At 47.0% G+C, this 27,970-nt stretch overlaps 1 protein-coding gene across 1 annotated transcript; it reads left to right on the top strand.

The window, feature by feature from the left end:
• On the top strand, nucleotides 1-27,237 carry Muc13 (mucin 13, cell surface associated). Its single transcript, XM_013146281.2, has 11 exons — nucleotides 1-283; nucleotides 3,643-3,765; nucleotides 4,895-5,001; nucleotides 8,516-8,571; nucleotides 15,274-15,419; nucleotides 18,974-19,096; nucleotides 19,414-19,543; nucleotides 20,055-20,092; nucleotides 21,840-21,924; nucleotides 24,685-24,880; nucleotides 25,896-27,237. Exons 1-10 carry the CDS (start codon nucleotides 175-177, stop codon nucleotides 24,857-24,859), a joined length of 1,092 nt encoding a protein of 363 aa, XP_013001735.1. The 5' UTR covers nucleotides 1-174; the 3' UTR covers nucleotides 24,860-24,880; nucleotides 25,896-27,237.
• The last annotated feature ends 733 nt before the right edge of the window (nucleotides 27,238-27,970 follow it).

The raw sequence follows: 27,970 nt of genomic DNA, 5'->3' as shown, positions 1-27,970 counted from the left end.
TCATCCCCTCCCTCGTCCCCTACCTCATCCCCTACCTCATCTGATGTCACAACAGGGACCACGCATCTGCCTCCCCACCCACCTAATGCATCTACCCCCCTCCCAAATACTACATCTCCTGCTATAAACGTCACAGAACTCACAACTGCTTCTCTAGAACTCAGTACCACTCAGATGCCCTCTGCTACGCAAAGCCATTCCCCAGGGAGCGCTACTACGGAGCTCTCCCATTCCATCACCACCTCGTCATCAGTGTCCAGTAACACAAACAGTACAATCCCAGGTAAGAGTGATTCCTCCAAATATGCCTCAGCGAAGGCAGTTACCTTGTGGTGCATGGTGGGGGGGGGGTTTCTGGTAAGGAAAGGAAGTGGGTATCTTGAGACCCTACATTTCTTGCGGACTTAACACTGGACGCATAAAGACTAGCAATAACAGCAGAAACCCTACAAGATTACCTTGGTTCCACTCTGTTCTTATGTTTACTAAAGTTCCAGCTGCTCTGAGAAAGACCAGCTGGAAATAAGCTATGCCTCTTCAGCCGCATGCCCAGTCCCCTGGCTGAGTAGGGAAGAATTTAGTTCTATCCTGCAGATAAGTGACTGGTCTTTACTTGGAAACTGAGCTGATCAGAAACCAAACAACAGCAGTGTTCAAACAGTTGTAAGATGAGCAGGACCACAGTCCAAAGGGTAGGTGTTTGGGGTGCTAAGAAGTGCTAACTGACCTTAAGCTTAAGTTATTGAAAAAGAAACCACCGGCCTCATTTCCCAAGGTGCTGTCTAGAACAGGAATCACAGACTTCAGCAATAAAGGCCAAATAGTAAATGCACAGTCACTGTAGGCCATTTGGTCCCTGCTGTAACTGCCCCACAGTGTCATTTTAACCCCAAACTAGCCATGGTTGACATACAAAGGATGAGCGTGCATGTGTTCCGCCAGTAAACTCATGTACAAAAACAGAGTTGGTCAGATAGGGCTCATGAGCCACAGTTTACCAACCACTGGTCTAGGAGAATCCTAAAACTCTCAAGCTAAAAGGGTCTCGATAAACCGTGATACTCTCAGATGGGGAAACTGAGGCTCAATGAGGGCCGTGACTTGCCTAAGGTTAAAAAGCAAGTTGGTGTCCCCGCACACTCTTGACAGCTTTCCCAGGGCTGCTAGCTAAAGCTAAGAAGTGGATGACTAAGCAAAAAGAGCCCAGAGCCTGTGCCTGGGACTCTGCCCCTCTGACTTAGTTACAGTCAGAGGGGTCTCTTTGCAGCCGAGGTCAGATGGGTAGCATCCGTATGCCCGGCTCTGCTGGAATCAGGAAGGAGGGTTTCCAACATCGTCCCCAGAGTGAGGTAGTCACCTTCCTACACTTGCCTGTCGGGCAGCTCACCCCACTCTTGGTTCCCGTGTACCCATCTGGGATAAGATGTGGCCAAAGAAAGATGCCAGCAAAACCCCTTCCAGCTGTGACATCCTGTGACTTAACCAATTCCCAGTTATCGAATGAGCTAACAAGTGTGTCCTGTGGCTAAAGGGAAAACACACCAAGACTTAGCCACTCACCTGATCTCCAGAGAGGAAGCGGACTCAGTTTCTTCCCTAGCATTTTCCAATCATGCTTGCATTTTATAAAGTGGCTTTACACCTGCAATCCTCAGTTGGGTGAGGCAGGAAAATTGCCTCAGTGAGGTCAAGACCAGCCTGAGACACAGAGTGAGTTCAAGATCAGCCTGAACTGCATAGTAAGAGCTTGTCTCAAAAAGACCAGGAATAAAAAATAGCCTTTAAAAAAGGCTATTTATTTTACTTAGAATAGGTTCAGACCTTGTAGTGGGGTGATACTTATTGCTGTTTATGAGGTAGCTTAGTGTCACTTCTTTTGCCCCTTGTAGTTTAGTTCTTTTCTCTCCCTTGAACATCTTTAAACAGACTTTATTTCTAGAGTAGTTTGAGATTCACCGCAAGATTAAGGAAAGCACAGGAATTTTTCGGGCACTGTCAACATCACCCACCAGGGGGCGCATGTGAGGACTGCTACGTTGCCCCATCACTAACACGTGAAGACTACAGTTGACACTGTGTTATTGCACATTAATGGGTTTGAATAATGGCATGATCCATTATGGTAGCATCATATCAAGTAGTTTTCCTGTCCTAAAATTCCTCTCTGATCTTCCGGTTCGTTGCTCTTAAGACCTGGCCACCACTGGTTTTCTTTTTACTGTCTCCATAGTTTGCCTTTCCCAAAATGTCAAATAACTAGCATCACAAAGTAGTTAAATTTTTCAGACTGGCTTCTTTCATGTAGCAATATGCCTTTCCTTCATGTCTGGTTATCACTTGACAGTTTATTTTTTAGTGCAGAATGGTAGGCTGTTGTTTGGATATACCATAGGCCATCCCTCCTCTTATCCAGAGGCATCTTGCTTGCTTCCATGAACCAAAATCTGTTGTCAAATCTGTGCACAGTGCTCCGTGTGCACACAAGGAGCGTAACTGCTGTGTCACGTGTGAAAATCACGTTTAATTTTGTCAGACACTTGCCAAACTGTTTTCCAAAGGGCCTGTGCCGTGGTCCATTCTCATCACCAGCACTGTTAGTTTAATTTTTAATTAAACTTGATTGGTTGGTTCATTGTGGCACAGGAGAAACAATCCAGGGCTTCATGCATGCCAGACAACCAACACTCCTTATTTTTTAATTGCTTTTTTTGTAAAAGAAAACTAGGCCCATGATTGTGGAAAAGTATCTCAAAGAGAGCAAAAGTGCATGTAATAAAAATTAAATCTCCCCAGCTGGGAATGTGGTTCAGGACCCGGCACTGAAAAAGTAAAAAAATAAATTTTCAATTTCCGTCCCATCCTAAACCCATAGGCCCTGACTTTCCTTCTCTAGAGGCATCCTCTGTTGCCAGTTGCTTATGTCTCCCTCAGAGACAAGCTGTGCAAATACAAAGATATATACGTATCAATTTGTGGTATTTATGTGTATGTCTTCTCCACGCATCATGAGAAAATGCTCTATATCTAACACCATAGATAGCTTTTTTAAAAAATCAACAACTTCTACCTACAGATTTGTAAGAATCTCAAAACAGCTCTAAAGTTTGTCAAACCGTTGAGCTGTTCTGAAGTTGAAGCTGGGAATCATAGTATTAGAGAAGGGGAAAATGGCCAGCCAAGATGGCCGCATGGCTGCTGGCATAACTTCCTGCTCTGTTCTCTGAGGAGGGGAAGCCGCTGGGCCTTTCCTGGCTCAGCAGCCTTGGCCAGTGGGGTGGGAGCCCTTGCACCCTTACTATGACCACTGATTTCAGCCATCCACGCAGAAAGGCAGGCTGGAGTCTCCTCACTGCCTCTCAAGATTCCTGACTCCTTGGAACTGGGAGACCCAGTTCCAAGCAGGCCTTTGTCCACCAGCCTCTAATGTTTGCTGTCATCAAGCTCTCAGCTCCAAAATATCAGCCACAGACTCCCCAGAGACCTAAGAAAGCACGGATTTGTTCCTAGCTCTTCTCAGGGCCATGCTATGCCTAACACAGCCGAGGAGAGTGTGCAGGGGGGGGACGATGATTAGGAAGTACGCTTTCAGGCATCGTTTCCGTCCTTCCTATGGATTTCTAATCTCTTTCTGCTCCATCCAAGGTCCTACCAAGCCTTGCGAAAGTAAGCCGTGTGGAGGAGATGCTTCCTGCGTTAACCTGTATAGTACTTACATTTGCCTGTGCACGGAGGGGTATTACTTCAACTCTGGGGCGTGTCTGAGAGGTGAGTTACAAGCAGCAAACCACAGCAGAGCTCTGAATGTCACACCTAAAGTGGAATAGGAAACCCAAAGTGATGTGTAACAAGATATTCCACAGGATCAGAGAGGTGGAAGACAATTTGAAGGCAGCCGGGCCGCCCATGTTCCAGTGTTTGTCCCATGAGCGCCAGTGGCGGCAAGACAGATGCACTCAGACCCGAATGTTGGGCCCAAGTGGGCCCACCCCTGCTTCCCGGGGCTCCAGGGAAGGTGCCAGGGGCCCTAAAGGAGAGCAGTAGATGGCGGAGTCCTCAGAAACAGCCAAGGCCATGAAACTTCAAGATGCTTGCCTCAAAAGTGTTGCTAGACATGGGGACCACGAGGCAGATGCAGGTGGCATGGCCTGGGAGCCTCTGCTGACACCGGCTCAGCTGTGCGGCACAGGATCTGCTTGGTCCGTGACAGAGACAGAGGAGCCCCTCTGCTCTGGAAATAGATGCTGAGAGCCGCGTAACGCAGCCATGGCTTAGTGCCGCTGGGTGGGGCGTCGGGTGCTGTGCAGCTCCCAGGCCTGTCTGTTTCAGGGATCAGAACTCTCCCCCTGCCGGAGCAGACCTGTTATGGGTGAAACAAACACACCATGCTGCTCGGGGGCGGGGACATGCAAGAGCCAAACAAGACTCACATTTTTAACAGGAATCATCTCATTCCTGGGTCTACTCTAAAAAGGTTCAGACATGACTGTGTTCACTGCAACCTTTCTCCTCCCTTTTAAACAAAAGGGCTAAGTCCAAGAACCAAAAATGACCATACCAGCAAAGGTGTGAAGTCTTTAAAAATGACAGCAATAAAGACCAGACACGATTTGGGAAACTGCGTATCAGCTAGTAATAAGTCAGAAAAGTGAGGCATGTCACAAACTCGGAACTAACATGGGGTGAGCGGGGCTGGGGCTGGGAGGGACCCAGCAAAATGAAAATGGCCGTGCAGGTTGGGTCAGATTATGGGTATCTTTGTCCAAGTATCTCCAGACCTCTTGTAGAGTCATCACCTGATATTCCAATCTTTAAAAAAATAAATGTATGCTTTTAAAAAATGGAAACGACCCTCTTTACATTAAACAGTACAGAAAGATTTTTGTTTGACTTTCAGGAAAGACATTCCCTGGACTGATTACGGTAAAAGGAAATGATGTATCTGACTTGCAAAATGGAGGCTCTTTAGCCTACGAAAACTTCTGGAATGATACTACCACATTTGTAAGTATTTCCCTGCCTACCTTTGTGTAGAAACATTCTCTGTTCTCACACTGGGGTGCAAAGCCTGGCACGGGTCAGGCGATGAAACGGGGGCAGGGGGCAGCCAGCGCAGTCTCCCTGTGGCCAGGACCTTTCCTCAGACTCCACACACCTCCACACAGAGGCAGGCACCTGGCGCGGCAGAGGAGGCTTGTCCTGTCTGTGGGGCTCCTTCTTACAGAAGCTATCCACAAGCTTGAAATGGACAGGACACAGAATGATGTTTCAGAACAACTGATTTCACAGTGGGCTGGGGATGGAGCCTAGCTTAGTGGTAGAGCGTTTGCCAAGCCTGTGGAAGGTAACGTCCCGCCTCAGGCTCTCGCCCCACACCTTAATGACCTCACTGATCAGTGATTTGGGGTTCAGTGCGTGGCAGGGTACCTGCTGAGTATCCACAAGGCCCACTTTGATTCCCAGCACTGCACAAAGTAAAAAATAACACGGAAGCAAGAAAACTCTCAAGATTTTTGTTTCCTTTTTTGCATTCAAATTTGTAGAAATGTCCATACTGGTCTTTTTGCTTTGTTTTTTAAATCTAGAAGGGAAATCACGCCTGCATGTGTATCCATTATTTTTTTCCATTGTCAAAGATCCTGAAATGAATAACAGTCTTGTTTCCCTCAGATAGCTGTGCATGAGCCGGCCAGTGGAGGGAGCAGGTAAAGCTACTCCAGAGGTGCAGGGGGCAGCCTGGGATTCCCAGGCAGCAGCCACCCAGCCTTCCTCGAAGTTTAGTTTCAGAGGGAAAAGTAATCAGCCTTAAATATGTCGTAAGACTGTAGTTGGAAAATACCTTTAAAAACTAAACTCTTATTTTATGACGAAGCCTTTCAGTTTGGAATTATATCCCTGTAAGCTTTGTTATTAGAGCTAGGAGCATGGCAATAATCACTACGTGAATGCTTCAGCAGCCATCACAGAGCAGGAGCCAGGCTTCCCGAGGCACCAGCTGTCCCTGACTTGCCAGGATGGGAGGGCTGTGGGCCCCTGCTCACAGTGGTCACACTGGCCACCTCTGCATGAGGGAATGGCTGCGTGCCTCAGCTTCTCATCTTGGATCTATGCGCTAATTTGGATTTGCCAGCTTGGGTGATACTCAGTGTACTGGAGACATGACACAAGCATCTTCCTCTTCCCGGGGCACCTCTGCACGGTGGCCTTCCTGGGGACCATGGCTACTGAGTTCCCCAGATCTTCCCGTGGGTCTGAGGGTCACAAAAGCCCCCAATCCTGCCAAGACTTGTGCCCTCTCCTTCAGAGTTGGGCTTTGAGTTGGGCTTGATCTCAGCCAGGCCTGAATGTGCCTGGGAAGCTGGAGGGGATGGAGCATGTTTGTAATTTGAAAGAGATGATTAACCCAAAATGATGGCATCATACCCACAGGCCCTGGTGCACAGTTAGGAAATGGAGAAACCCACCTCCCTTAAGGGCTCCTTGGGAGACCTTGTGGGGCAGTCCCAGATCAGGCCAGGGCAAATCTCCCAGGGTCACTTTCTCCCCAGTTGGATCTGGCTGGACAGTCTGCACAGCTGTCTGGAATTTCTCTCTTTTACACTCTACATTCTCTGTTTGATGTTTCTCATTCTCAAAATAGCCCCATGGGGAGATACTGCTACTGTATCCATTTTACAGGTGAGATAATTGAGTCTGAAAGATGAAGTGACCTGAGTGAGGAGTTTGGCACTTAACCCCAGGTCTCCTGGTCACACACTTCCTTGGCTCACCCGCTGACTCGGTTGTGCAATGGAGCCAGGCAGGCCCATCCTGCATAGCTCATGACTGCTCACCCTATCTTCCAGCTTTTCAGATTTAAGAACTGTATATGGGCCAGAGATTTAGCTCAGTGGCATAAGCACCTACCTAGCAAGCGCAAGGTCATGAGTTCGATCCCCAGTAACAGAAAAAAATTTTTAAAGCACTGTATATGCGGCATCCTCAAAGGTGACCCAGGTTGGGTGGGAGGCAGGAAACACTTTCTTTACATCAGATGCTGATCCTCAAGCTCATTTTTGAGGTTAGAACTCTGGGGGCAGTGGTTACCAGGGGTACTGCAAGGAACTTTCCAGGTCAGCTAGCACATCTGCTCCTTAGCTAAGCCCTGAGCCCTCCTGCGCCACAGAAAACCTGTGATTTTAGGGCCCAATGGGATACAGAGAAACCAAGATGTGTCCTGCATGTAAGGTGAACCAGACCACTAGAACATCCAACTGACTTGAATTTGGCTAGAATTAAAGAGACATTTCTTTTCAATTTAAATTTAACATCTTTTTGGTTGCCAGTCTAATAAGAGAAAAATAAAGTGGCAGATTATGAAAAGGTGGCACTGACTTGGTTACAAACCGTAGTCAGCCACGCAGTGCGTGTCACGTGTGTCCCGGGCATGGCCCAGTGTGCAGCAGCAGTGGTCAGCGTAGGGAGAGGAAGGGAAACGGATGAAGCCATGGAACGGGAAAGAGGAAAACCTGTTTTTTGGCATCGAAGAACAAGACCAGAAGCCCCAGCTGTCCTACCTCAGCCTGCCCAGCTTTATCTGCAGTCAGTTCCCTCTATGACTTGTCTGTTTCTAGAACACAACCTGCACCGGATAATCCACCTGTGCCGGAGCCTTGGCACCCCCCGAGCCACTCCATGTGTTCCGACTCACTGCACACACCCTGGAGCCCTGCGGGGTGGGAGCTGCTGTCATGAGCACTCTCACACAAGGAAAGTCAGGTCCAACTGAACACTGCCGGCCGAGCGGATCGTAGATGTTCTTCCCAGCTAAGCCTGCTTCCCTGAGCCCGCTGACTGTCCTGAGGTCCTTCTGCTTCAGAAGCCCTCTGTGGTCCTCTGTCACTGGAAGAGTCTCTTCAAACTTCCCGCGTAGCCCGTCTCTCTCTGTGGCACCCCTCAGCATGATTCCCCCAACTTGGTCATGAGGCTACTGTGCTGATGATCAAAATGACTCCTAGCATGCCTTGGGTCAGGAAGTAAATATGTATTCCTGGTGATTGGAGGAATGGATGAAGCACATCTACACTCAGGACTGACAAATATTATTTGAAACTAACAACAAACTGAATAAGCTGTCCCCTTAGTTTTGTCTGTTTGTTTGGGGGGTTTTGTTGTTGTTGTTGTTGTTGTTGGTTTTTTGTTTTTTGGTACTGGGGATCAAACTCACGACCTTGCACTTGCCAGGCAGGTGCTGTGCCACTGAGCTGTATCTGCATCTCCAAGTCCCCTTAGTTTTAAGAATAAAATCATTGATGTGGCCAAGTGTTTTCCATCTTTCCCCTGGATAACGCTGACTTACGTTAGAATCTTACTACCTTACAGCAAAGATGACCATTAGCAGGCATGTCAAGAGCAAGTAATTTGTTCCAAGGTGCCATGTATATTTATACAAATGAGTTTACAAATTTGTGTTAAGACCTAGATAGAGTAATGCTTTAATTTTTTTTCAATTTGCTGTTAAATCTGTTCTTGCCCACAGTTCCAAAGTGCATTTGCCAAAACAGATTACAAACAGACTGTAATTCACACAATAAGGTAAGTGTGCTTTGGACACCTGGGAGGTGGGCAGGGGACGGGTAGCTCACGGCCATCTCTTTCATGGTGGGAAGGAGGAGGGGACGAGACACCCAAGTCACACACCTGGTTACAAGGGGCCCATCGTGAGCTCTTTCTGCTGGCAGAGCAGTGTATATTGAGCACTTCATGTGCTCAATAGAGTGTCTGGGTCTGTCTGCATAAACACAGAGGAATAAAAAAGGCATTTTTAAGATCTATGACTGTAAAGTGAGTGGTGGAGGGAGGGATATGAGAGAGCATGGTATAAGGGTTTGGCACCACTGGGTGAACTTGGGTAATGGCATTGTTGATTACCCCAAGGTCTTGCACTAGATGATAAGACCCATCAGGCTTGAATACTGGGAGAACAGGAGTATTATAAGTTGAATAGGTAGGTTTAAGAAAACCATTGTCTAAAAGGTGCTTGATTATGGGTTTAAGTCCCTGTAAATGTTTGGGAGCTATGGGATATTGGGGAACACAAGGAAAAACTGAAGGAACCCTGAAATGAATTAAAATAGGCATGGCATGGGTAGCGCAGGTGGGATTGGAGGTATCCCAAACTATGGGATCGACCAAAAAAGAAGGGGGGGGTTTCTCTGTGGCACATTATGAGGGTGTCTGGAGGACATAGAGCTGTGGTCGGGGAGAAGGTAAAGGAGAAGTTAAGCTTTTGAAGAAGATCCCTATCTAAAAGGGGTGTGAGACATGTTGGAATTGCTAGGAAGCTATGGGTAAAGAAGAGAGTCTGGAACCTGCATGGAATAGGCCCTGTCTGTAAAGGCTGCATAGGTTGGCCATCAACACCCCCTATAGAGACTGAGGACTTAATATAGTGGCCTGAAAACTCAGGAAGAACATTATGCATGGCCTGTATGTCCACAAAGACAGAGAATGTTTTACCTGAGACCTCCAGTGGGACTTGGGGCTCTGAGAAGGACACCTTAATGGGGGCTGTGGACTCTGAGCCCCATCAGTCTTCAGCAGCAAGTCCAAGTACATCAGTCAGCAATGAATCTGGTGGTGATGAGATCTCCTGTGAGGGCAAGGATTTAGAGGATGGCTTACCCGCTCTCTGGCGGCTAGGACAGTTGCTCTTTCAATGGCCCTTGAGATTGCAATAGGGGCAAGGCCCCAGAGGAATGCCAGGGTTGGGGCATTCTCTTGTCCAGTGTCTTTCTTTGTTGCACTTGAAGCATGGTCAGGGAAGGGGGGGTGGCTTAGGCAGCTCCACCTTGTCTCTGTTTACCTGTCTCAGAACCCCAAGTGTCACTGCTAAAAGATTAGATTGTTATTTTTCCTTTTGATTTTTATCTGTTGTTGAAAACATGAAAAGCCATATTAAGAAGGCCTCCCTGTGGGGTTTGAGGGCCAAGTTTAGCCTTTTGTCTTGGTATCTGGTCGACGGTGGGAGGTATCTGTCTCCTCACAGTTTTTATCTTGGGTAGGTGTACAGCTTTAAGTCTAAAGGAGACAAAGGCAAAGAATCAATTAAGTATGTAAGAGTCAAGTAATACAATCAACAGGGTATTTATGATTATAACTTCAGCAATGGCTTTCCATAAGGAGGATAAGGTCCAGGGAATTTTAGAAACTGAATATCATTCTTTTGCCATACATACATTTAGGTTTTACAATTATATAAGTATCTCCTGTGCTGTTAGAATGTCTAATGCCATCTGATTTTTGGAAGATGGCCTGTTTTATTAATTTTACCTTTTTATTTAGGAGAGACATCAGCTGCAGTGTCATTTAACACTCAGCTGAGTGTAGTAAATTATGGTCCCAATATGCATCATATAAACTTTTTTGGGAAAGAGCTGGTGGATCCCAGGAAAAAGGAATCCAAAAGGAATTTATAATTATCTCTTAATTTTTGTTGTTGAACATCTAGAAGATTGATAACAGTAAAGTGCAGTAGAGGTAGAAATCTTAACATAGAACATTAAATGGAACTACTGTTTTCTATTAACCATGGATATTTTCACATTTGAGCACTGAAGAAATTTGTGACATTGTTTGGACTGTCCACTATTTAAGCATCTCTAAGTATAACATATATATTACATAAACTTTTGTTTAAAATTATCATTTGACTGGTGACCTCATGTTGATCTGACCTGAATCTCCTGGTTGGGGCACAAGAAAAAAGGCAGACATCTGGATCTGAAAGAAAACACTTGTCATCATAAACAATCCCAATTTTATATTTTAAAGCAAAAATATACCATCAGATCAGCAACAATGAATTGTCTTAGTCATATGAACTTTAGTTGAGGTGTCTCCCATATGGCTATGGAGATTATTGAGGCCTCTGATTAACGAACAAGAGCTGGTTAAATTTATCAGGTGGCCACTTTCTCATTCATTAATTGAAATCCTGTCCAGTGTCTCCTCACCCCAAGGGATTTTTTAACCAATTTTAGCATCATTTTGACCAGCTGGCAACCTAAGTGGTAGCATGTTTTTTAAATCTATAACCCAAATAAACCTTGATCAAATGATCTGAAAATGTAAAAGAGGAGGAAAAAATTGTTGAACTCAAATAAAAAGAGATAGCTGTTTACACAGCAGGCAAATGGACAAACAGACAACAGATATATAGACTGACAATCATCTTATAAAATCAGAGTGCACTCAAATATATTTGGCCAATTTGAACTATAATAGACTAATGTGAATCTTTTTGTAGATCAATTAATAGAGATCTCTTGAAATAAGACCAGAAAAAGAACCGAATTTATGGCTAATCTGAGATAGGTCAGAGAGGAAAAAAGGAACGTGAATATTAACTAATCCATCGGGGCCAGCCTGTTCCCGAAGCAGGAATAGAGACTGAGGCCACCAAGCTGCCAACCATCCAGCAGGCCTGTGTGGGTAATTGCCCGATGACTGGCTATAAAATGGCCACTTGTCACCAGGTGACAAGGAAACACAGGCTGCTGGTAGGTTACCGTGTGACCCACAGTGGCCTACCTGCTGTTGGTAACACAGCGAGGGGGCACAAGATGGCGACTGGTCATCATGTGACCCTCAGTGGGATGGCTGCTGCTGATCACATGAGGGGCCACAAGTGGCGGCCATTGACCCTGAGACCTGTCCCAAGATGGTGGCACCCTGTTACGTGGTGGAAGGCCTCAAGATGGCGGCTGTCCACTACACGAGCTGCAGCAAGATGGCTGCTGACAACCATGTGGCCTGCCACAAGGCTGGAATGCCCAAGACCGTATAGAAAATAGTGATGCAGGGGAAGGGGACAAAGAACCCTCTGAAGGAACAGGAAAGCTCTGGGGGGTGGGATTGAGAAGTTAGAGACTGGGGAGAGAAACTAAGGGAAGGATTAAGGCCCCGTGGGTGAGGGAGGGTGAGAGGACAGCACAGGGGTGACCCAGAAGTATTTGGGCCATCATACAAGACAGTGAGAGGAGGACACGTCCTTAAGGTGACAAAGGCCTAAAATGAAGGGTTTCTGCCAACTTGCCGCCATTGTGGCAAAAGCATACATAAAAGACCAGCTTTTTGGTTTTTATAGCCTTCTTGAGGCCAAGAGCACCAAGGTTATGAACCAGGCACACCGAGGTATTTTTTCAGGGGACAGGAAGTGGTCCCCATGACCAAATTATAAGTGAGCTGAGAGAACAACTTCGCCTCTTTAGCTGCCCCCCCCCCAAGGAACGTGGAAGCTGTCCTGGGTCACATCTATCGAAAGAGGTTGTCACCAGCTTTGAAAGTGTGACAGGGAAAGTCCAACACCTATTCTCCTCGGCTGATCGTGGAAGAGTGTGGGGTGGGGTCCCAGGGAACAAAAATAATAGTTTTGCCTCAGGCTGTGCAGCCTAAGGAGCGTGAAAACTGGTGTCCCTGTTCAGGGAGGGCAGGACGGGTTCCCTGATGCAAGCATGTGAATTAGGAACAGACACAGAAAACCCCGGAGGCGGCAGCTCACCCGTGTGCAGTGAGGAAGGTCGCTTTTGCCTGCGGATTAGCAGTGGCAAGTAAACAGTCCCAGAGGAAGAAAAGGGTGGTTCTTAGGCAGGGGAGCCCCAACTGGGAGGGATTTTTCAGGAGCTAATGTGCTCTACCATCCAACTCTCGGCACCATTATGAAAGAGTTTTCAGTGTGATAAAAGAGAGACTATAAAGTAAAAAATAGCCTTTATTCCAAGGACGTGGAGAGGAGTCCATGACCATAGACAGCCTGGGTCCCTGGGCCCAGAACCTGGGGCATGGCTATACGGCTATACATGTAACCCTGACCGGGGGTGGCGCTTAGGGCGGGCAGTGATAACTCACGAGGAGCTGATGGAGTTTTCTTCATGCACAAACAGGAAGGGGGTTGCAATTAAGGCTGAAGAAGAAGCAGGGAGTGGTGGGCGGTCCTGCTTTGGCGTTAGACCACCGCCATAACCGTACAGTAATTTATACCAGGGCAAGAACCTTTCAGAAAGGACTTTTTAAGGAATTGCATCTGTAAAGAGCACAGTATAACAGTTATTTCCATGGCACTTATATGTGTTAGATGTGAAATTAATCTGGAAAGGATTTGCCGGATACAGCAGGGTGTGCGTCCACTGTATTTAGATAGTATGTAATTTTATAGAAAGCACTTGAGCATCCTGGATTAGGGTCTGTGGGGCATCCCAGAACCAATCCCCAGTGGATATTGAGAGGGGTGTGTGTGTGTGTGTGCGTGTGCGCATTTCAGAGCAGGTTTCTGGAATGTGGTAACTTTCGAGCTTGCTCTGCATGGGCACAAGCCTGTAGGTAGCAGGGAGGGGACGTGCTGGCCAGGCAGGGGCTGGCAGTGCACAGAGAGGCTGGGTCTGAGCACAGGGCTCTGGAGATGGAGGCGCAGCAACGGCAGCTGAGGACTGTGCAGTGTTTCAGGGTTTAGTGGACAGTGCGTGGTACAGGACCGTATGTGGTGACAGGATCAGGACAGAAACAATGAGATGTGGCTGAGTCAGCCAAAGCCGCGCCTTAATATTGGCTTCAGACTGCCTTGCTGGGTGATGGCCCGGGAGTGCTAATCCTGTCTGTACAGATGGGACAGTATGACCAAGTTCCCTGCAGCCTTGTGAGGAATTAGGTTGCTTCCCTGGCTGCATGCTGAATCAGTCAGGGCTTACTAGAGAAACAGATACAACACAAGATATAAAAATGTATAAAAAATTACAAGCTGGCTTACAATGGTCAGCCACAGTAAAGAAATGTGCAAAGAGTGTCTACACATTGGAGACCAAAGGATTCGGACCAAGGTTTGGATCTCGCTGCAGTGTTCCGTGCAAGTCCGTATCAGGAGGCTGATGGGCGTGCACAGGAGTGCTGAAGAATCTGTGCCAGGAGGCTGAGAGCCCCCGGCAGAAGTTGAACAGGGTGGGGGGTTGATCCTATACACCCACACCACCTTCATGGCCACTCTTGCACAGGCTGAGACCTTTACGAAGGGAGGACCCCGGCCCCCTGCTGAATCACTTCCAAACTGTGCAAGTTTACGCCCTGTATCCACCGCAGCACATGCACTGCAGCAGGTAGCCAGTCTCAGCGCCAATTCCCTTCAGAGTAGGGGCCCTGTGGTTGATCAAGACCTGGTCCCCAGGTCATCTGAGGAGTCCCCCAAGCTGTGGTACTGCTTGGTTGGTAAGGAGTTTACTAAAAGGGAGCCCAGGGAGTTTGAGGCCACCTTTTGCCTGTTGGCTCGGAATTGCAGAAAAGTACTTCCTCCCTCTGCAGACAGAGCAGGCCAAGTGGGGCTCGCCCAGGAGGGCACTTTTCAAACTCTGGCCCCAGCCTTCCACCTACTGTACAAATGCCACCTCTGAAAGGATCCTTGGAATTTCTCTCTCCCAAACTTCTCTTGAGACAGAGGAAAGCATGCAGGTTTGGAGAATTATTAATGCCGCAAAAGACGATCTATGGCCACCTTGGGTCTAGCCCTCTTCTCTCAAATCCAACTTTAGTGCTCTAAGTAGACTCTGGCACCATCATTACCTGGAACTGTTTTGGAGTCCAGAGTATAATCTAATAGGTTCTTGGATGAATATATTGTGGACGGCATTTTCTAGCTGTGGTGGAAAATTATGCCATGGGCTCCTGATCATTTTTCAAGCAATATAGAAAAACTTATATATCCCTTCTCACCAATGTAGACAATCCATGGCCACCCCTCAAATCCTAACATAAATAAATTCTGGTAGAAATGTAAAAATTAAACTTCTGATTAATTTTTTGGATGTCTTTTTGAGGCGATTATCCCTCCAAGTGAAATTTGGTTCATGTTTTGGATTTTTTTGTTGCTTTGTTTATTTGTTCTGGGGATCTGATATAGCTATAAACATTTCCCAGGTAAGTTGGATATATTTTAAGTTTCTTTATTTTAAAAGTTAAAATGGGGCTTAGAAAATTTTAGAAAGCAAAAATATATTCTGAGGCCTAAAACCTCAGAGCCACAGCTGGGCTTGCAGGTGCACACCTGTCACCCCAGGACTCAGGAGGCTGGCGCAGGAGGATCTCCATGAGTCTGAAACCAGCCTGACCTACATAGTGAGTTCAAGTCCCAATTATGGAGCAGAAAAGTACTCAGTACAAGGGCTGAGAGATTTGGGAATGTTGGAGGCTTGAAAACCTATTTCTTAGCCCTTCCATTCGATTCTACTAGTGACAGACTTACTTTATTTTTAGCACATCTTCTCTACAAGCAAGATTTGTATCAGTAATGGCAAAAGTAGTAAACATCTTTGAACAGAATACAACTGAAAATGAAACAAGTGTATCTGCTAAAATTAATGATACAATCACAAATTCAAATAACATTTTGGCATATTCAGGTAAGCATTGGATAATTTTGCTCCGTGTTTACCTAAAGATCTGTCCCCCTATTTGTAAACCTTTCTGCCATATGTAAACTACATGCTGAATCTCTCTCGCTTGCCTTCTACCCTTTTCTAGCTGTCTCCCATGTCTTCAAAGTTGGTTCACCAGTGATGAGTCATCTCTGGACAGGAAAAAATGAGAATCAGAGAGTTTTATATCAAAGGACAGATTTCCAACTGATACAGAAGGTTTCACCTATCCTGTTTCCCACTTATAACCTGACATACAACCCCCCATCCTCGGCCTGTGCGGCTGGACCTGCCGTGTTATGAGCCACGGCAAAGCTTAGTGGCTTAAAACACCACCATTTATTTATTTCAGTTCCGCAATTCTGTGCATCAGAACTCGAGATAGACTCAGCCCGAGAGTTGTCCAGTCTAGGCCAGGCTTGGCTGACCGCGGATGGTCACTTCAGCATCTGCTGTTAGTGGCTAGATCAGTGAGGGGCTGGCGGGTCTCAGATGGCTCCACGGATGGTCCTTCTCTGCCCCGCTAGGCTGGTCTGAAGGCTTCATGAGCAGCAAGGGAGTAAAGTTCAATGTGCCAGTGTTTCTCTAGATTTGCTGATAGCACATTGCCATCATCCTAGTGGTCAAAGCAGGCCAGAGGACCAAGCCCAGGATAGCAGCAGAAGGGCCTACTAGAGAACACGGATCCAGAAAGGTGTGGATGAATTGATACTGGTGCCCACAGTGGTCAGCAGCAGCAACTCACCTTGGGAGTGACCCCTTAGGGCTGGCCCAGGGCAGGCTAATGCGGCAGGCGTTGAGTTCTCATCGTGCAATGCAGAGGTCTCTGTTGAGGCACGACACGCTCAAGCTCTGGGCAGCATGTGACACTGTACACATCCCTTGCCAAGGTGCATCCCCCGCAGCTGTCCACTGCTGTCCTTACCCCTGGCCTGCCTCCCCCACCCTGCTGTGTGCTCCCTCCGCAGTGCAGTCCCTGTCTCTCAGAAGGTGCTGGTTAGATACTGTAAACTCCCTAACCACGTTTATAAAACTACTTTCTCTTTTTGAAAACAGACACATCCTGCTCATTTATGCTTTTCAGATAACTTTTCTCATGCTTCTATACTTCACAGAGATTTGTATCAACATCTTAGAACACAGAACATACACGTTCTACAAAAAAAAATACTAAAAAAAAACACTAAAAGCTTCATCAGAAAACATGAGAGCTCTTCTGGACTGCAGTCCCTCTGGCACTGATTGCCTTTTAGCAACTTACATTTCCCCTGTTTCCGTCTAGGTATAATTTCCTGGAAGAAGAGACTGGAGAAAAATAGTGTGGAACCATTCTGTTTTTCTTATATCATTCATCAGAATTCTCCAGTCTGCCCTCCCCTTTTCATGAGCTTCTTATAGCTCTCTCTCTCTCTCTCTTTCTCTCTCTCTCTCTCTCTCTCTCTCTCTCAAGCACACACACGGCACACAAACACACGTGCACAGGAACACACAGAACCTCTAATTTGCTCATTTTTCATTTTAAACTTTGCTTTTCTTTGTTGTATTTTTTAAGTGCTTCTGTGACTTTACATTTTTTGTGGCAAGCCTGAGCTTATTTGACTTTCTCTGGCATATTTTTAATACGATGGGACCTTCTTTCCATATTTTGTTTACAGCAATCGTCTGAGGGTTTTCTGTGCAAACTGTACCCATTGTTTAGCTCTCTGGACTGCCAGCAGGTTTGAGACTGGTTTCCTGCAGCTGAACAGTTAGAATTATATTTTCAGACCCTCTCAGCTTCTTGAACTGTTTTCATCTTCATGCTGTGGGAATAATTCTGTTTTCTTTCGGAATGTTCCAGTATTTACTCTCTCAAAATCTGTAGTATGTATTTGTCTGTATACTATGTATCTCTCCCTCCTCCTCCTCCTCCTCTCATCTGTCTGTCTGTCTATCTCTGGATGTCACTTGGTCCTTATCTCCCAAGGAACCCATCACTTTTATCCACCTTCTGGTTGAGGTCAGAATTTTGCCCCAAGTATCAGCTCATGCAATCAGAATCTCTGTCCCTTGGCCCTTATGACATACTTTGCTTTGGGCTAGATGAGACTTATTAGCAAATATGAAAAAGTTGAATGTCCCCATGAGCACAGGCTCTGACTGCTCAGGGTGGTCACCAGCTAAGCCCAGTCCACGCCTTCCTTAAGATAATGTTCGAGCTGCCCAAGACATTCTCTCCTTTGAGCTCTCCTGAGAAATTGCCTCAGCTGCAGGCCGTGGTATAATTCAAACCACTTGGCCCCAGCTCTAAAACCTACTTTTCAGACAACTCCCCACAATATCTCCTTCCACCGTGACACCTGACATGATTCTTGGACACATTAACAAAATGCCAAATGGTGGCCTCAGGAAATACACAAGAGCCTAAATGCCAGGAACATGGAGGCGAGAGCCTCATAACTTGTAGAGACAAATATCCTTTCTGCTACCCAGCTTCAGTAGCTAAAAAATATGCCTCTGCTCAGCAAAGTTGTGAAATTTTCCTCTGGACCCTTGATTGGAGACATTATTCAAGTTGCAGGTGAGGAAGGCGGGTTAGCTGTGGCCTGCAATATTTAGTACCACTTTCCTGCTTGCTTCTTTTCTCTCCCTGCTAATCTAGTCCCAGATTCCTATTTTTACCCCTAAGGCTCTCTGTTCTTAAAAGATTGCTTTTTCGTGCTATGCTCCAAATCTACCAAAGGATTGCCTAGTTTATAGAATACAATTCGTTGCCCTTAGCCTCACATTCAAAATCCACCACACTTCTTCTCAGTGAACAAAAGACAAAGGATGTGTTGAGGATCCTGTAACGGGCACTGTCGCTTACATGAGCTCGCTCAGCTCCCACAAGCACCCTGCGAAACAAGAATGATTGACCCAGCTTTCTAGATGGAGGGAACCTGGACTCACCCAAAACCAAAGGAGGGAATCAAGAGCCCATAGTCAACAAATGGCCAATCCCGGAACCCTAGTTTTCTCTCACCCCAGCACATCACCTCTCCCTACCCAAGCACAGCTCCACTACTTCTGACAAGAATTCTGGGCTTCTTTGGATGACTCTTTACTCAGCTAACTGGCCTTTGTCCTCCTCTAACTGCTTCAGTCTTCCCCATCTCCAAAGACTCACCTAATTCTCGTCTTTTCCTCAATAGTAGCTTGGCAACTTGAGCTACTGAATTCTTCAAAGTCCAGGCCACAGACCCTGAAACTGAACTGTGACTTCTTGGTGTAACTCTGCAGAGATGAAGCCCCAAAGTTAAATGACTTCTGTGTCCCTTACGGAACCTAGCCCAGAGACAGGCGCAAAAGAGATCACCACCTGCAGACCTCTGGATGAATTAACTTGAACTGATGACTTAAGGAAATAGTCATCAAAGAAGAGCTAGGGTGCTGGCTTTCAGAATCCCCCACATTCTCGTTTGTTGAATCCCAAAGTGTATAAAAAGACAAAGGCTAACAATGATGGAGCAGAGTGCTCTCGCAAATCATTTCATCTGTATTGTCTGTGTGTCTCCCAGGTGAAAATCGGTGTGACTACTACGGGTGTAAAGATGACCCTCAAGATAACTGCCTCAGTGGTTCAAACTGTCAGTGTAAAGATGGGCTGCAGAGACCCTTCCTCCAGTCCCCCTTCTGTCTTGGTAAGCATTCCTCCTGTGCTTGCATGCTCTTCACAACTCTGTCTCTCTTTCACACGGGCAAAATATGAGCATCACTGCTTGACTTTCCATGTGCATTTCAGAGACTGAACGATGCGCGTTTGGGCTTCAGACAGAGACTCCAGGGTGGGGTCTTGACTAGGGGCTGTTGAGGCTGCCTGTAGGTGGCTTCCTAACGGCAGGTCACAAGCCAGTGAGTGCCTTGTTTTACTTAGAGAAAGTACGGTGAAAACTCATGTTCTGTCCTTTGGGTTTGAAGAGGTTGTTTCTGAAAGTTACTTGGCAATTTCTCTGCTTAGAAACTTTCCAGTGTCCCAAAGACTGCAACCCAGAGAACAAAAAGCAGTGCTTGAAGGACAGCACCGGACGGGTGGTGTGTAAGTGCCTTCCAGGCTACAGGAAGACGGACGGTGACGACGCCTGCCAAGAGTAAGAGAAGCTGCTCCGTGTTGATCTTGCCGTGGCTGGAGCTAGGCAGAGGGAACCAAGTTAGACTCGCATACACGGGGTGGAGTCAGGAGGTCGGAGGTGGAGAGCAGCAGCCTCTTCTCTGTCAGTGTGGTACCTGACACACAACCTCTGTCTGAAACTTACTGGTCACCATGTTCAGGGGACACAGGAGGCGGGTGGCAGAGCCATGGGGTGCCACCCCTGGAGAGTGTCCGTGACACCCCATCCCTCTGGGGTTCAGCCTCACCTGAGTGGCCGAGTCCTCCTGGAGCTCAGAGGGCAGAATGTTCAGCGGTAGCAAAGAGACCAAGTGGGATCAGACGCCCCTGTGCCTCACCTGTGGCTCTGCTGCAGTTACGGGAGCGTAAGACAAGAGAAAAAGAAGGAGCAAAAGGAGACGGAGGGGAGAGATGGAGACTGGGCCGGGAGGTCCACCGTGCTGCCCGCGGGGGCTCGCTCACAGGGCTCCTGTTTGCTCGCTGTGTTGCAGGTGTCCATTTGGTTACAGCGGAATGAACTGTGAAGACAGTGAGTATCGAAATCTTGCTCTTATAACTAAGTTAAGTCATCAGTGTGAACCACGTTAAACTCCTATCCAGCTTCCCTCACGGAGGGAGAAATCAGCTTGCAGTCTGCCCCACGGTCGCGCCTCCCACACCCACCCTGAGGTTATAGGAAGCAGCTGCCCCGCCCTGGGACCCCAGACAGAGGCCGGGCCACAGGGCATCCCAAGTTGTTATGCTGATGCCCAACGTGCACTAAGATACAAATTTTCTGCTTCTACTAACAATCAGAGACAGGTATATTGCAAAATCAGTGTTTGTGGGAGAGGAAAGCTAGGCATGAGTGATTTAAATACTCAGATCTTCTTGTCCCAGAGTTCTTTCCTGGCTTGGGACACACTGCAAATTCAGTTTCTTCACTCTCTTCCATGCCTTGTCTCACCAGACTGGGTCGATGCTGACTTTAAATCTTAATCTACTTACAAGTTTACATAGCAAACTAAAGCTCAATGATTCAAGATGCAGGAACTATGACTTAGGCTTTCTGCCAGACCCAGAGACAGTGCTGACAGGCGCCCTCGGCCTCTGCCACACTTGGTAGCAAGGGCAGCTATGCTAAGTCACTTCTTCCTGTGGCCTTGAGTTTGTACATCTGCTACAGGAGAGGTTTGAGGCTGGGGACACGCTTAGTGCCAGAGCGCCTGCCTAACTCGTGTGAGATCCCCAGCTCAATCTTCAGTACCTCCGAAAACCTTAAAAAGGAAAGAGAAAGAAAGGTGCAGGACCACAGGACCTGGCTGTCCAGGACCACAGGACCTGGCCGTCCAGGTCCTCCCCAGCCTTCATATTCTAGGAACCTGTTAACCCAAGTTGGAGGTCACGTGGCCGGAAGAGACTACCTACAATCTCACAAATATAGTATGAGCCACAGATTTCATAGTACACTTTTAAATTTTTAAGCAAAAATGTACAAACAAACAAAGAAGGCTGGGCATGGTGGTACACAGCTGTAATGCCAGCACTTGGGAGGCTGAGGCAGGAGGATCACCACAAAATCAAGGCCAGCCTGAGCTACATAATGAGTTCAAGGTCAGCCAGGGCTACATAGCAAATCTCTGTCTCAAAAGGCAAACCACACAAAAAACAAATCAAGCAAAAATTTCAAAGTAGAAAGAAATAGGTGAACCTTATTTGAGTAACATTCTATTTAATCTAATTCATACAAAACATCATCTTGGCAGGTAATATAAGAATATTCATGAACTACTTCACGTTTTTTGTATCGGGTGTGTGGAATCTGGTACATATGTCACACTCCCAGGCCATCTCACAGCTGTGTTGGAACGGTCTGTAGTGCCAGTCAGAGATAGAGGAGGAGACTGCGTGTGATTGAGCCTCTGAACTCTTACTGAGGGACAAAACCAAGTGGCTTCCTGGCTTCTCTGTTAGGGACAAACTTCACTCCGGCTGAGTCCCTCAGTAAAGGAGAGAGGGTGGGAGAGGCGCAGAGGGACAGAGGGAGATGTGGACCTGAGCTGGATCTGCTTCCCGCAAAGCCCAGGAAGAGCCCTCTGCCGTCAGCCTCCTTTCTGTCTGGCCGGGTTTCCTCTTCTCTCTGAGTTCTGAAGGCACGGTTAGGCGAGGCAGAGGATGTGAACTGTTTATCCAGCCTGGCTCTGCAGGGCCAGTCCTTCCCGCAGGAATGCACAGACCTGTGCAGTAGACCTGGGACCTGTTTGTTGAAAGCCATTCTTATCCTCGTCCTTTTTCAGAATTCCAGCTGATCCTCACTATTGTGGGCGCTGTTTTGGGCGTCTTGGTTCTCGGCTTGCTGATTGCGTTGGTCATCTCAGTGAGGTATGTGGACAGAAGTGTCCTTTTCCTGGTGGGCACACTGGTTTCCCCTTCCTGCGCCGGGGAAGGGAGCTGGGGGAGCCCTCCCTCCATTACCACTCTTTTTTTTCTTAATTGAACTGTTTTCTGATCGGATAAAATACACTATCATCAAAGAAAATCTTGAGAAAAAGAGAAAGGTGGAAAGGATCAGAGTAAAAAGTCACCCATTCAGCCCACTACCCTAAGGCTACTAACATTTTAGTATACGTCCTTCCAAGCTGTTTTCATGTTTTTAAATGATATTACGTGGCCATGTAACCTTTGTGATTTTTTAATTTTTAAGGTTTATTTCTGCTTAACTCTATAGTAGGACATAACAATCATTTTCCTATGTCACGTAAGATTCTTTGCCAACAATATTAAGTTCCATTAATGTTATCAAATACGATTTTCACCAAGTTATTTCCCTGGTGCAAATGGTCTAGATTAAACTCCCCTGAGCCCTTGGGTTTTTCCAAAAGTAGAAACGTTTCATCAGATCAGCATGGCTGTTTCTCAGCTTGGCACCTTAAGTTTTCTTCTCTTAAGGGAGGGCGAGCAGGGTCCATTCTTTTATTCATCAGTTATTTAGCCCTGCTGGATTTCCTGCTATTAACAGGGAGAGGGCGCTGTTACCTCGTCCCCACCCCGCATAAGCCATGGGCTCCCCTTTGCTAAAAACAAACTGGGTACTTTTTTCCTAACATTTAGTTCAGACCTTATCTTTTGACAAAATAGATATTTTCCCAGTAGAATTAGAGAGGATAGAGATTTTAGATCTGAAAACTATCCCCACCCCATTCCATTCTTTGCAGGGTGGGCGGTGCAGGAGGCACGCCAAGGTCTCATATGCAGTTCAGGCTGGCCTTGAAATCACTATGTAGCCCAGGCTGGCCTCAAATTCGCAGCCATCCTCCTGCCTCAGCCTCCCTGGTGCTGGAGTACAGCCACCACTCCCAGTTATTTTATTCCGTTCTGAAGTTAGCTTTTCCCTGTGACTCAATTGGAAGGAAACAAAGCCAAGAACCAGCTCTACATGCATTAGGAAGTGACTCTGGGACATCCACGCGTCTCAGCTCCTGGCTGCTGGGCCAGAGCCGCACTTAGCCCAGATTCACTGTCAAGGTTCTTGGGTCACAGCAGGAGTTTCCATTTTCTTGCCCATGTTGTGGAGGGAAAGTCTGTGCTCAGCCACTTTGGACAAGATCGTGTCAAAAGGCAAGGACTCTGTGGATTGGGCAGCCACCAGGGCCGCCGGGTGAGTGGCAGCCCCTCGGTGACTGAAGCTCAGCTGGCTGAAGTAGACTGTGGTGTCATCGGTGCAGTGACCACACTCCAGGACCCTGCGGGAGCAGGCGCGTGCTCTGGGCCAGGAAGGAGGGGAGCCTGGAGGCTCACAATCACAGTGACCGGGAGCCCACGGTGGCACTCCGCTTGGCTTTCAGCACCTCCCCTTGAGGCCTGGAGGGGCCCCCAGCACCTCCAAGAAACCCTGGTTCTCCTTTCAAAACCTCGGAATCTTGAACTCAGTTTACTCTCCGAGGCGCTTCTGCAGGTGTTGACTCTGTCTCAGTGGAATGTACCCCACAAACTTGACCTCAGCTGTTATCTCTAAGAAGGAAAGAACAGTACACCAACGAGTACTGACGTCATTAGCAACACTCAAGTGATGCCGTCGGGATTAGATGCTAATGCTGGGTCAACTGATGTGTACCGCAGCGCTTACAAAGAGACTGTCCTTAAACTTTGGGGACCTCCACTGAGCAAAATAATGAGGTTATGGATAACACTGTCAGGCAAAATTTAGTGTCTTCTTTGGTTCAAAGGTTAACAATTGGGAAATCTGGTGATGTATATATACATATACCATATATATATATATATATATATATATATATATATATGGTGAATGTTTAAAAGTTAAAAATAATTACAGTAAGACACATTGTTATTAATTCCCTGAAAGCACCCCCTCCTTCAAACGTCCTTAGCCCCTTGTTCTTGGCACTTTGGGGAGCAGATCTGGAAGTCCTCTTCAGGGGCAGCTTTGTGAGTGGATCCAAACCACACTATGCTGCTGCCTACTGGCATCCAGCGGGAAAGCAAGTCTGTAAAAAGCGTTAGTTGTCCTTCTCCACTTTATTCCCTGGATCTGGCACCTATGTGTCCTTTTTTTGGGAGGGAGGTTTGGTAATGGGAACGAATTCAGGACCCTGCATTTGCCAGGCAGGCTCTGGGCTACTCAACTACACCCCTGGCCCTGTGACGTTTGACTTTTCCTCAAAATCAAACCGGCCATGAAAGGTAAATGTTTTGAATTAATCCAAAACTTCAAGGCAGCTGTGATAGCAAAACTAACATTTCAGAACTGCTTCAGGAAACGGCAAAAACGATGGCATAAATACATTCAAAGTGAGGGGGAATCTTTTTTGAGGGGGAATATTGTGAGGAGAGTCAACAGCAGTGTATACTGTACTGTGATATAATTTTTTAAAAATTTAAACATTCACATTTTTTATCACACCTCGTATAACTCAGGGTGTAAATTTAAAATTACCAAAAATTTTTAAACATTTTTAACAGAGCTCAGGGGCACAGTGCACCTGCTTGGCAAGAACAAAGTCCTGAATTTGATTCTTTATACCAAAAAATAAAGAAACACAAACAGCTTTACAAAGCATTAACACGGACTCCAAGAAACTTTCTGCATCGTCAGACCCTAATTCTTGTTGTTAATGGCAGTTCCAGTAACAAAAAGAACATCGAAGAGCAGAACCTGATCGAGAATGACTTCCAGAATCTACACCTGCAGCACACAGCCTTCAGCAACCCGAAAACCAAAGGCAGCCTCTTCCCTGAGGTCAGGACCCAGCCGTCCCGCGCCCACCAGGGCTTCAACCCCTATGGAGACCAGTAACGCGCCCCACTGGACTGCTGGGTGAGTCGCAGCTTTCTGGTGGGTTACGCCAAGCAGAGTGCCACAGGGCACGGTAAGGGACCTCCGCTATTGCATCTTTATCAGTCCTTGAGTGCCTCACAGACCTTTTGTTTCTTGATTAAAAACAAAGCTCCTTAAATTAAAAAAAAATAAAAAATTAAAAAAAAACAAAGCTCAAAGACAAAAAGTCTGCTCTCGTGAGTAGCCACCAGTGATCCCCAACCCTGATCATCTACGTGACTTTAACCCATCACTTCCTTTTTTGGGCCTTGTATTTACTCATCTGTAAAAAGACCAGTTTCCGTTGCCCTTGAAGTTACCAGCTGCTATGGACATGGTTCCAGTGGAGGCTGCTGAGGACCTAGGTCCCAGGCCAGGCCCAGACAGGACTGTTGGGCATCAGAGTGGTTCTGTGGCACCCTTGCCAACCGTGCAGTGGCAGGGCGACTTTCTCTCTTCTCCCTCCCTCCGTGTCTAAAGAGATGAGGTCCTGCAGGGTGGTAATATCTCATTTCCTCTGGGAAGACTTGGGAGGAGATAGCTTGCTCGTGGGGTTTGTACTAGATCACCAGAGCTGGCCCTGCTTGCAGTCACTTCAAGGAGATGTGGACAGGGGGAAGCCAGGGACGGTGGATGCAGGGCGAGGGATGGGGCCCTGAGACACAAGGAAAGGATGTTGGAGAGAACAGGAGGAGGGGCGGGGCAGCAGCAGGGAACCAGGAACGAAAGAAAGGCAACAGAAGAAATCCTTTTTTCTTAAAAAAGGCCGAGGGTGTGGCTTCTTGGTAGGACATTTGCCCAGCATGCGTGGGCCCTGGGTTCAAGCCGCAGCCCTGAAAATGAAAAGGAAGAAAGAAAAAAATACTTGAAAATAATAAACAAAGACAAAAGGAAAAATAGGCAGGCAGTGAGGAAGGTACATAATGCTTATGCTTTATGCATCTAAATGTTCTTGTATGTTTCTTTTAAACTGCTTATTGCATAGTTTTGTCTCCTTTTTTGTCTTTCTGTCTAGAATGATGAAAATTCAGAACCTCCACGGCCCCAGCCCATTGTACAAGCCACTATTTTGAGAATTTAGAAGGACGTGGAGAAGCACGCATGGTGCACACTGAACCATCAGACACCTGCTGGCCTCTGAACAGAGACTCTGAATAGTGCAAGAACATTACACCCTACTAAAGAAGCATCGATGAAATTAAGTGCTCACACGTGCCATTAGCACTTGCAAGATAGGTTATTTTTTTCTGATCGTACAAAGCGCCTGGACAATGATCAGTTTTGTCTGGGTTTGGCTGGTGTTTTTCCCTGGTACAACCTAGAGAAGGGTCCCCAGCACTAGTATCCTGGTTCTTGGAAGAATGTTATTCTTTAGTTGACAGCTGGTGGATGTGTGACCTAACTTTCCAATCAGCTGTGGAGCTCCCAGGAAAGGAAGGACACACCAACCTTCACGTTTACTCTCCAACAGGACAGAACAGTGACACTGCTTCTGTCTCTCCCACACCTTTTAATTGCTGGAATCTTGTGACCTGACCTAACCCCCAAGAGGCAGGAAACTTGTCTCTGAGGTTTTTCAGGACTCATTGGGAATCTGGAACTTTTTGACATTAATTAGAAGGGCTAGAGCCCAGCATAGTGATGCATATCTATAATCCCACATACCAGGATGCAGAGGCAGGACGATTGCAAATTCAAGGCCATCCTGAGCAATTTATTGAGATCCTGTCTCAAAATAAAAGTTTTAGTGATGTAGATTAGTGGTGGAACACTTGCCTAGCATGCATCAGGCCCTGGTGCAAAAAAAAATACTGCCACAAAAAAATAAATAAAAGAAGGTGTAGACCAGAAGTGTCTAGAATCTGGTACAAGAGGTTGGAAGGAAACACAGCACCAGAGGCAGGAGAGAGCCGAAAGCGTGGTGGAAAGATGGAGGGAGCAGGCGCCCGCCCCGCTGAGTGCCCCTCCTCTGGGAGCAAAGGAGCACTTCCTGTAGCACGCACTGTTCCCACAGCCAGAGCCGAGGAAAGGAAGCCAAGCAGGAGCCAGTGTGAGCACACTCTGAAGTCACAGGCCTTCGGTTCCGTGGCGGTGGCCACAAGGAGCTTGTGTCCAGAGTCCTGGTGTCCTGCACTCCTGCTGCAATTTGCAGACTGACGTCACTAGGGCCGCTGCTTGTCCTGTTGACAGAGGCTTAGCTGTGACCACCAGCACCCCAAGCTCAGGGCGCCCACATCCGACAGGCATCGTGAGTGTAGATCGTGTGCTTGTGTGTGTCTGATGTCTGACCCCCTTGAAGGTAATTTTGTTTGTTATTATCACTTGTACTTACAATAAAATGTCTTTGATCGGTGCAATCCTTCTCACGCTTCAAGACTTTGGGGATGTGCACCTCAACATGTCTGATTTTAAATAGCAAACATGACACATAACAAACTGGAATGTTTGGGCTGGGGTTTAGCTCAGCAGCACAAGCGCTGCCTGGTAAATGCAAGGTCATGAGTTTGAGTCCTGGTACAAAAAAAAAGCTGGAATGATTGACATCTGCCATCCTCATTAGTGGTTATCAGAGTACCCCAGGTGATACTTTAACATACTGCACCCATTTCTGGATGCCACTCCCTCGTACACCCCATTCCTGCACCCAGACAGAGCAGCCATGCACTCTGCACGGAACCAATCCTAGCCCCGCTCCGGGGTCAGTCCAGGTTGGTCCATGCCAATCAGAGGAATTCTGTCCCTCCTGCCACAGAATTCAGCACATGACCTAAGTGGGTACAAGGAGGATGAGGCCTCAGCTTGGGTAGGAGATCTGGAGGAAGGGGAGCTCTTTACTCTGCAGAGGAAGCAAGACTGAGAGGCCATGGAGAGCTGGAGCTGGAGCTTTGATCGTTCCATTCCTGTGGATTCTGGACTTTCCTTTGCTCTTTTGTCAAGGGCAGGAGTTTGTTATTTGCAGCTGAAAGCATCCTTATACACACAATTTTGTTTACTCTAGTGTGCGCCAGACAAGATGGCGAATGGAATTTTTAAAAAAGCTTGTAAGAGCTACCTATGCCCACAGTAAAGCCATTAGCTGTCACCTCATCA

This window comes from Cavia porcellus, unplaced genomic scaffold (genome assembly GCF_034190915.1).
Source record: "Cavia porcellus strain 051 isolate PalLab524CR breed Dunkin Hartley unplaced genomic scaffold, mCavPor4.1 scaffold_15, whole genome shotgun sequence".
Taxonomy (NCBI): domain Eukaryota; kingdom Metazoa; phylum Chordata; class Mammalia; order Rodentia; family Caviidae; genus Cavia; species Cavia porcellus.
This window is presented reverse-complemented; position numbering and strand designations above follow the sequence as displayed.

Bases quoted from the DNA above. Each gene is read 5' to 3' on its own strand.
- Muc13 (XM_013146281.2), top strand. From the start codon at position 175: ATGCCCTCTGCTACGCAAAGCCATTCCCCAGGGAGCGCTACTACGGAG. The intron at 3,766-4,894 runs GTGAGTTACAAG...TTTGACTTTCAG, and splicing joins CTCTGGGGCGTGTCTGAGAG to GAAAGACATTCCCTGGACTG. The intron at 5,002-8,515 runs GTAAGTATTTCC...TCTTGCCCACAG, and splicing joins GGAATGATACTACCACATTT to TTCCAAAGTGCATTTGCCAA.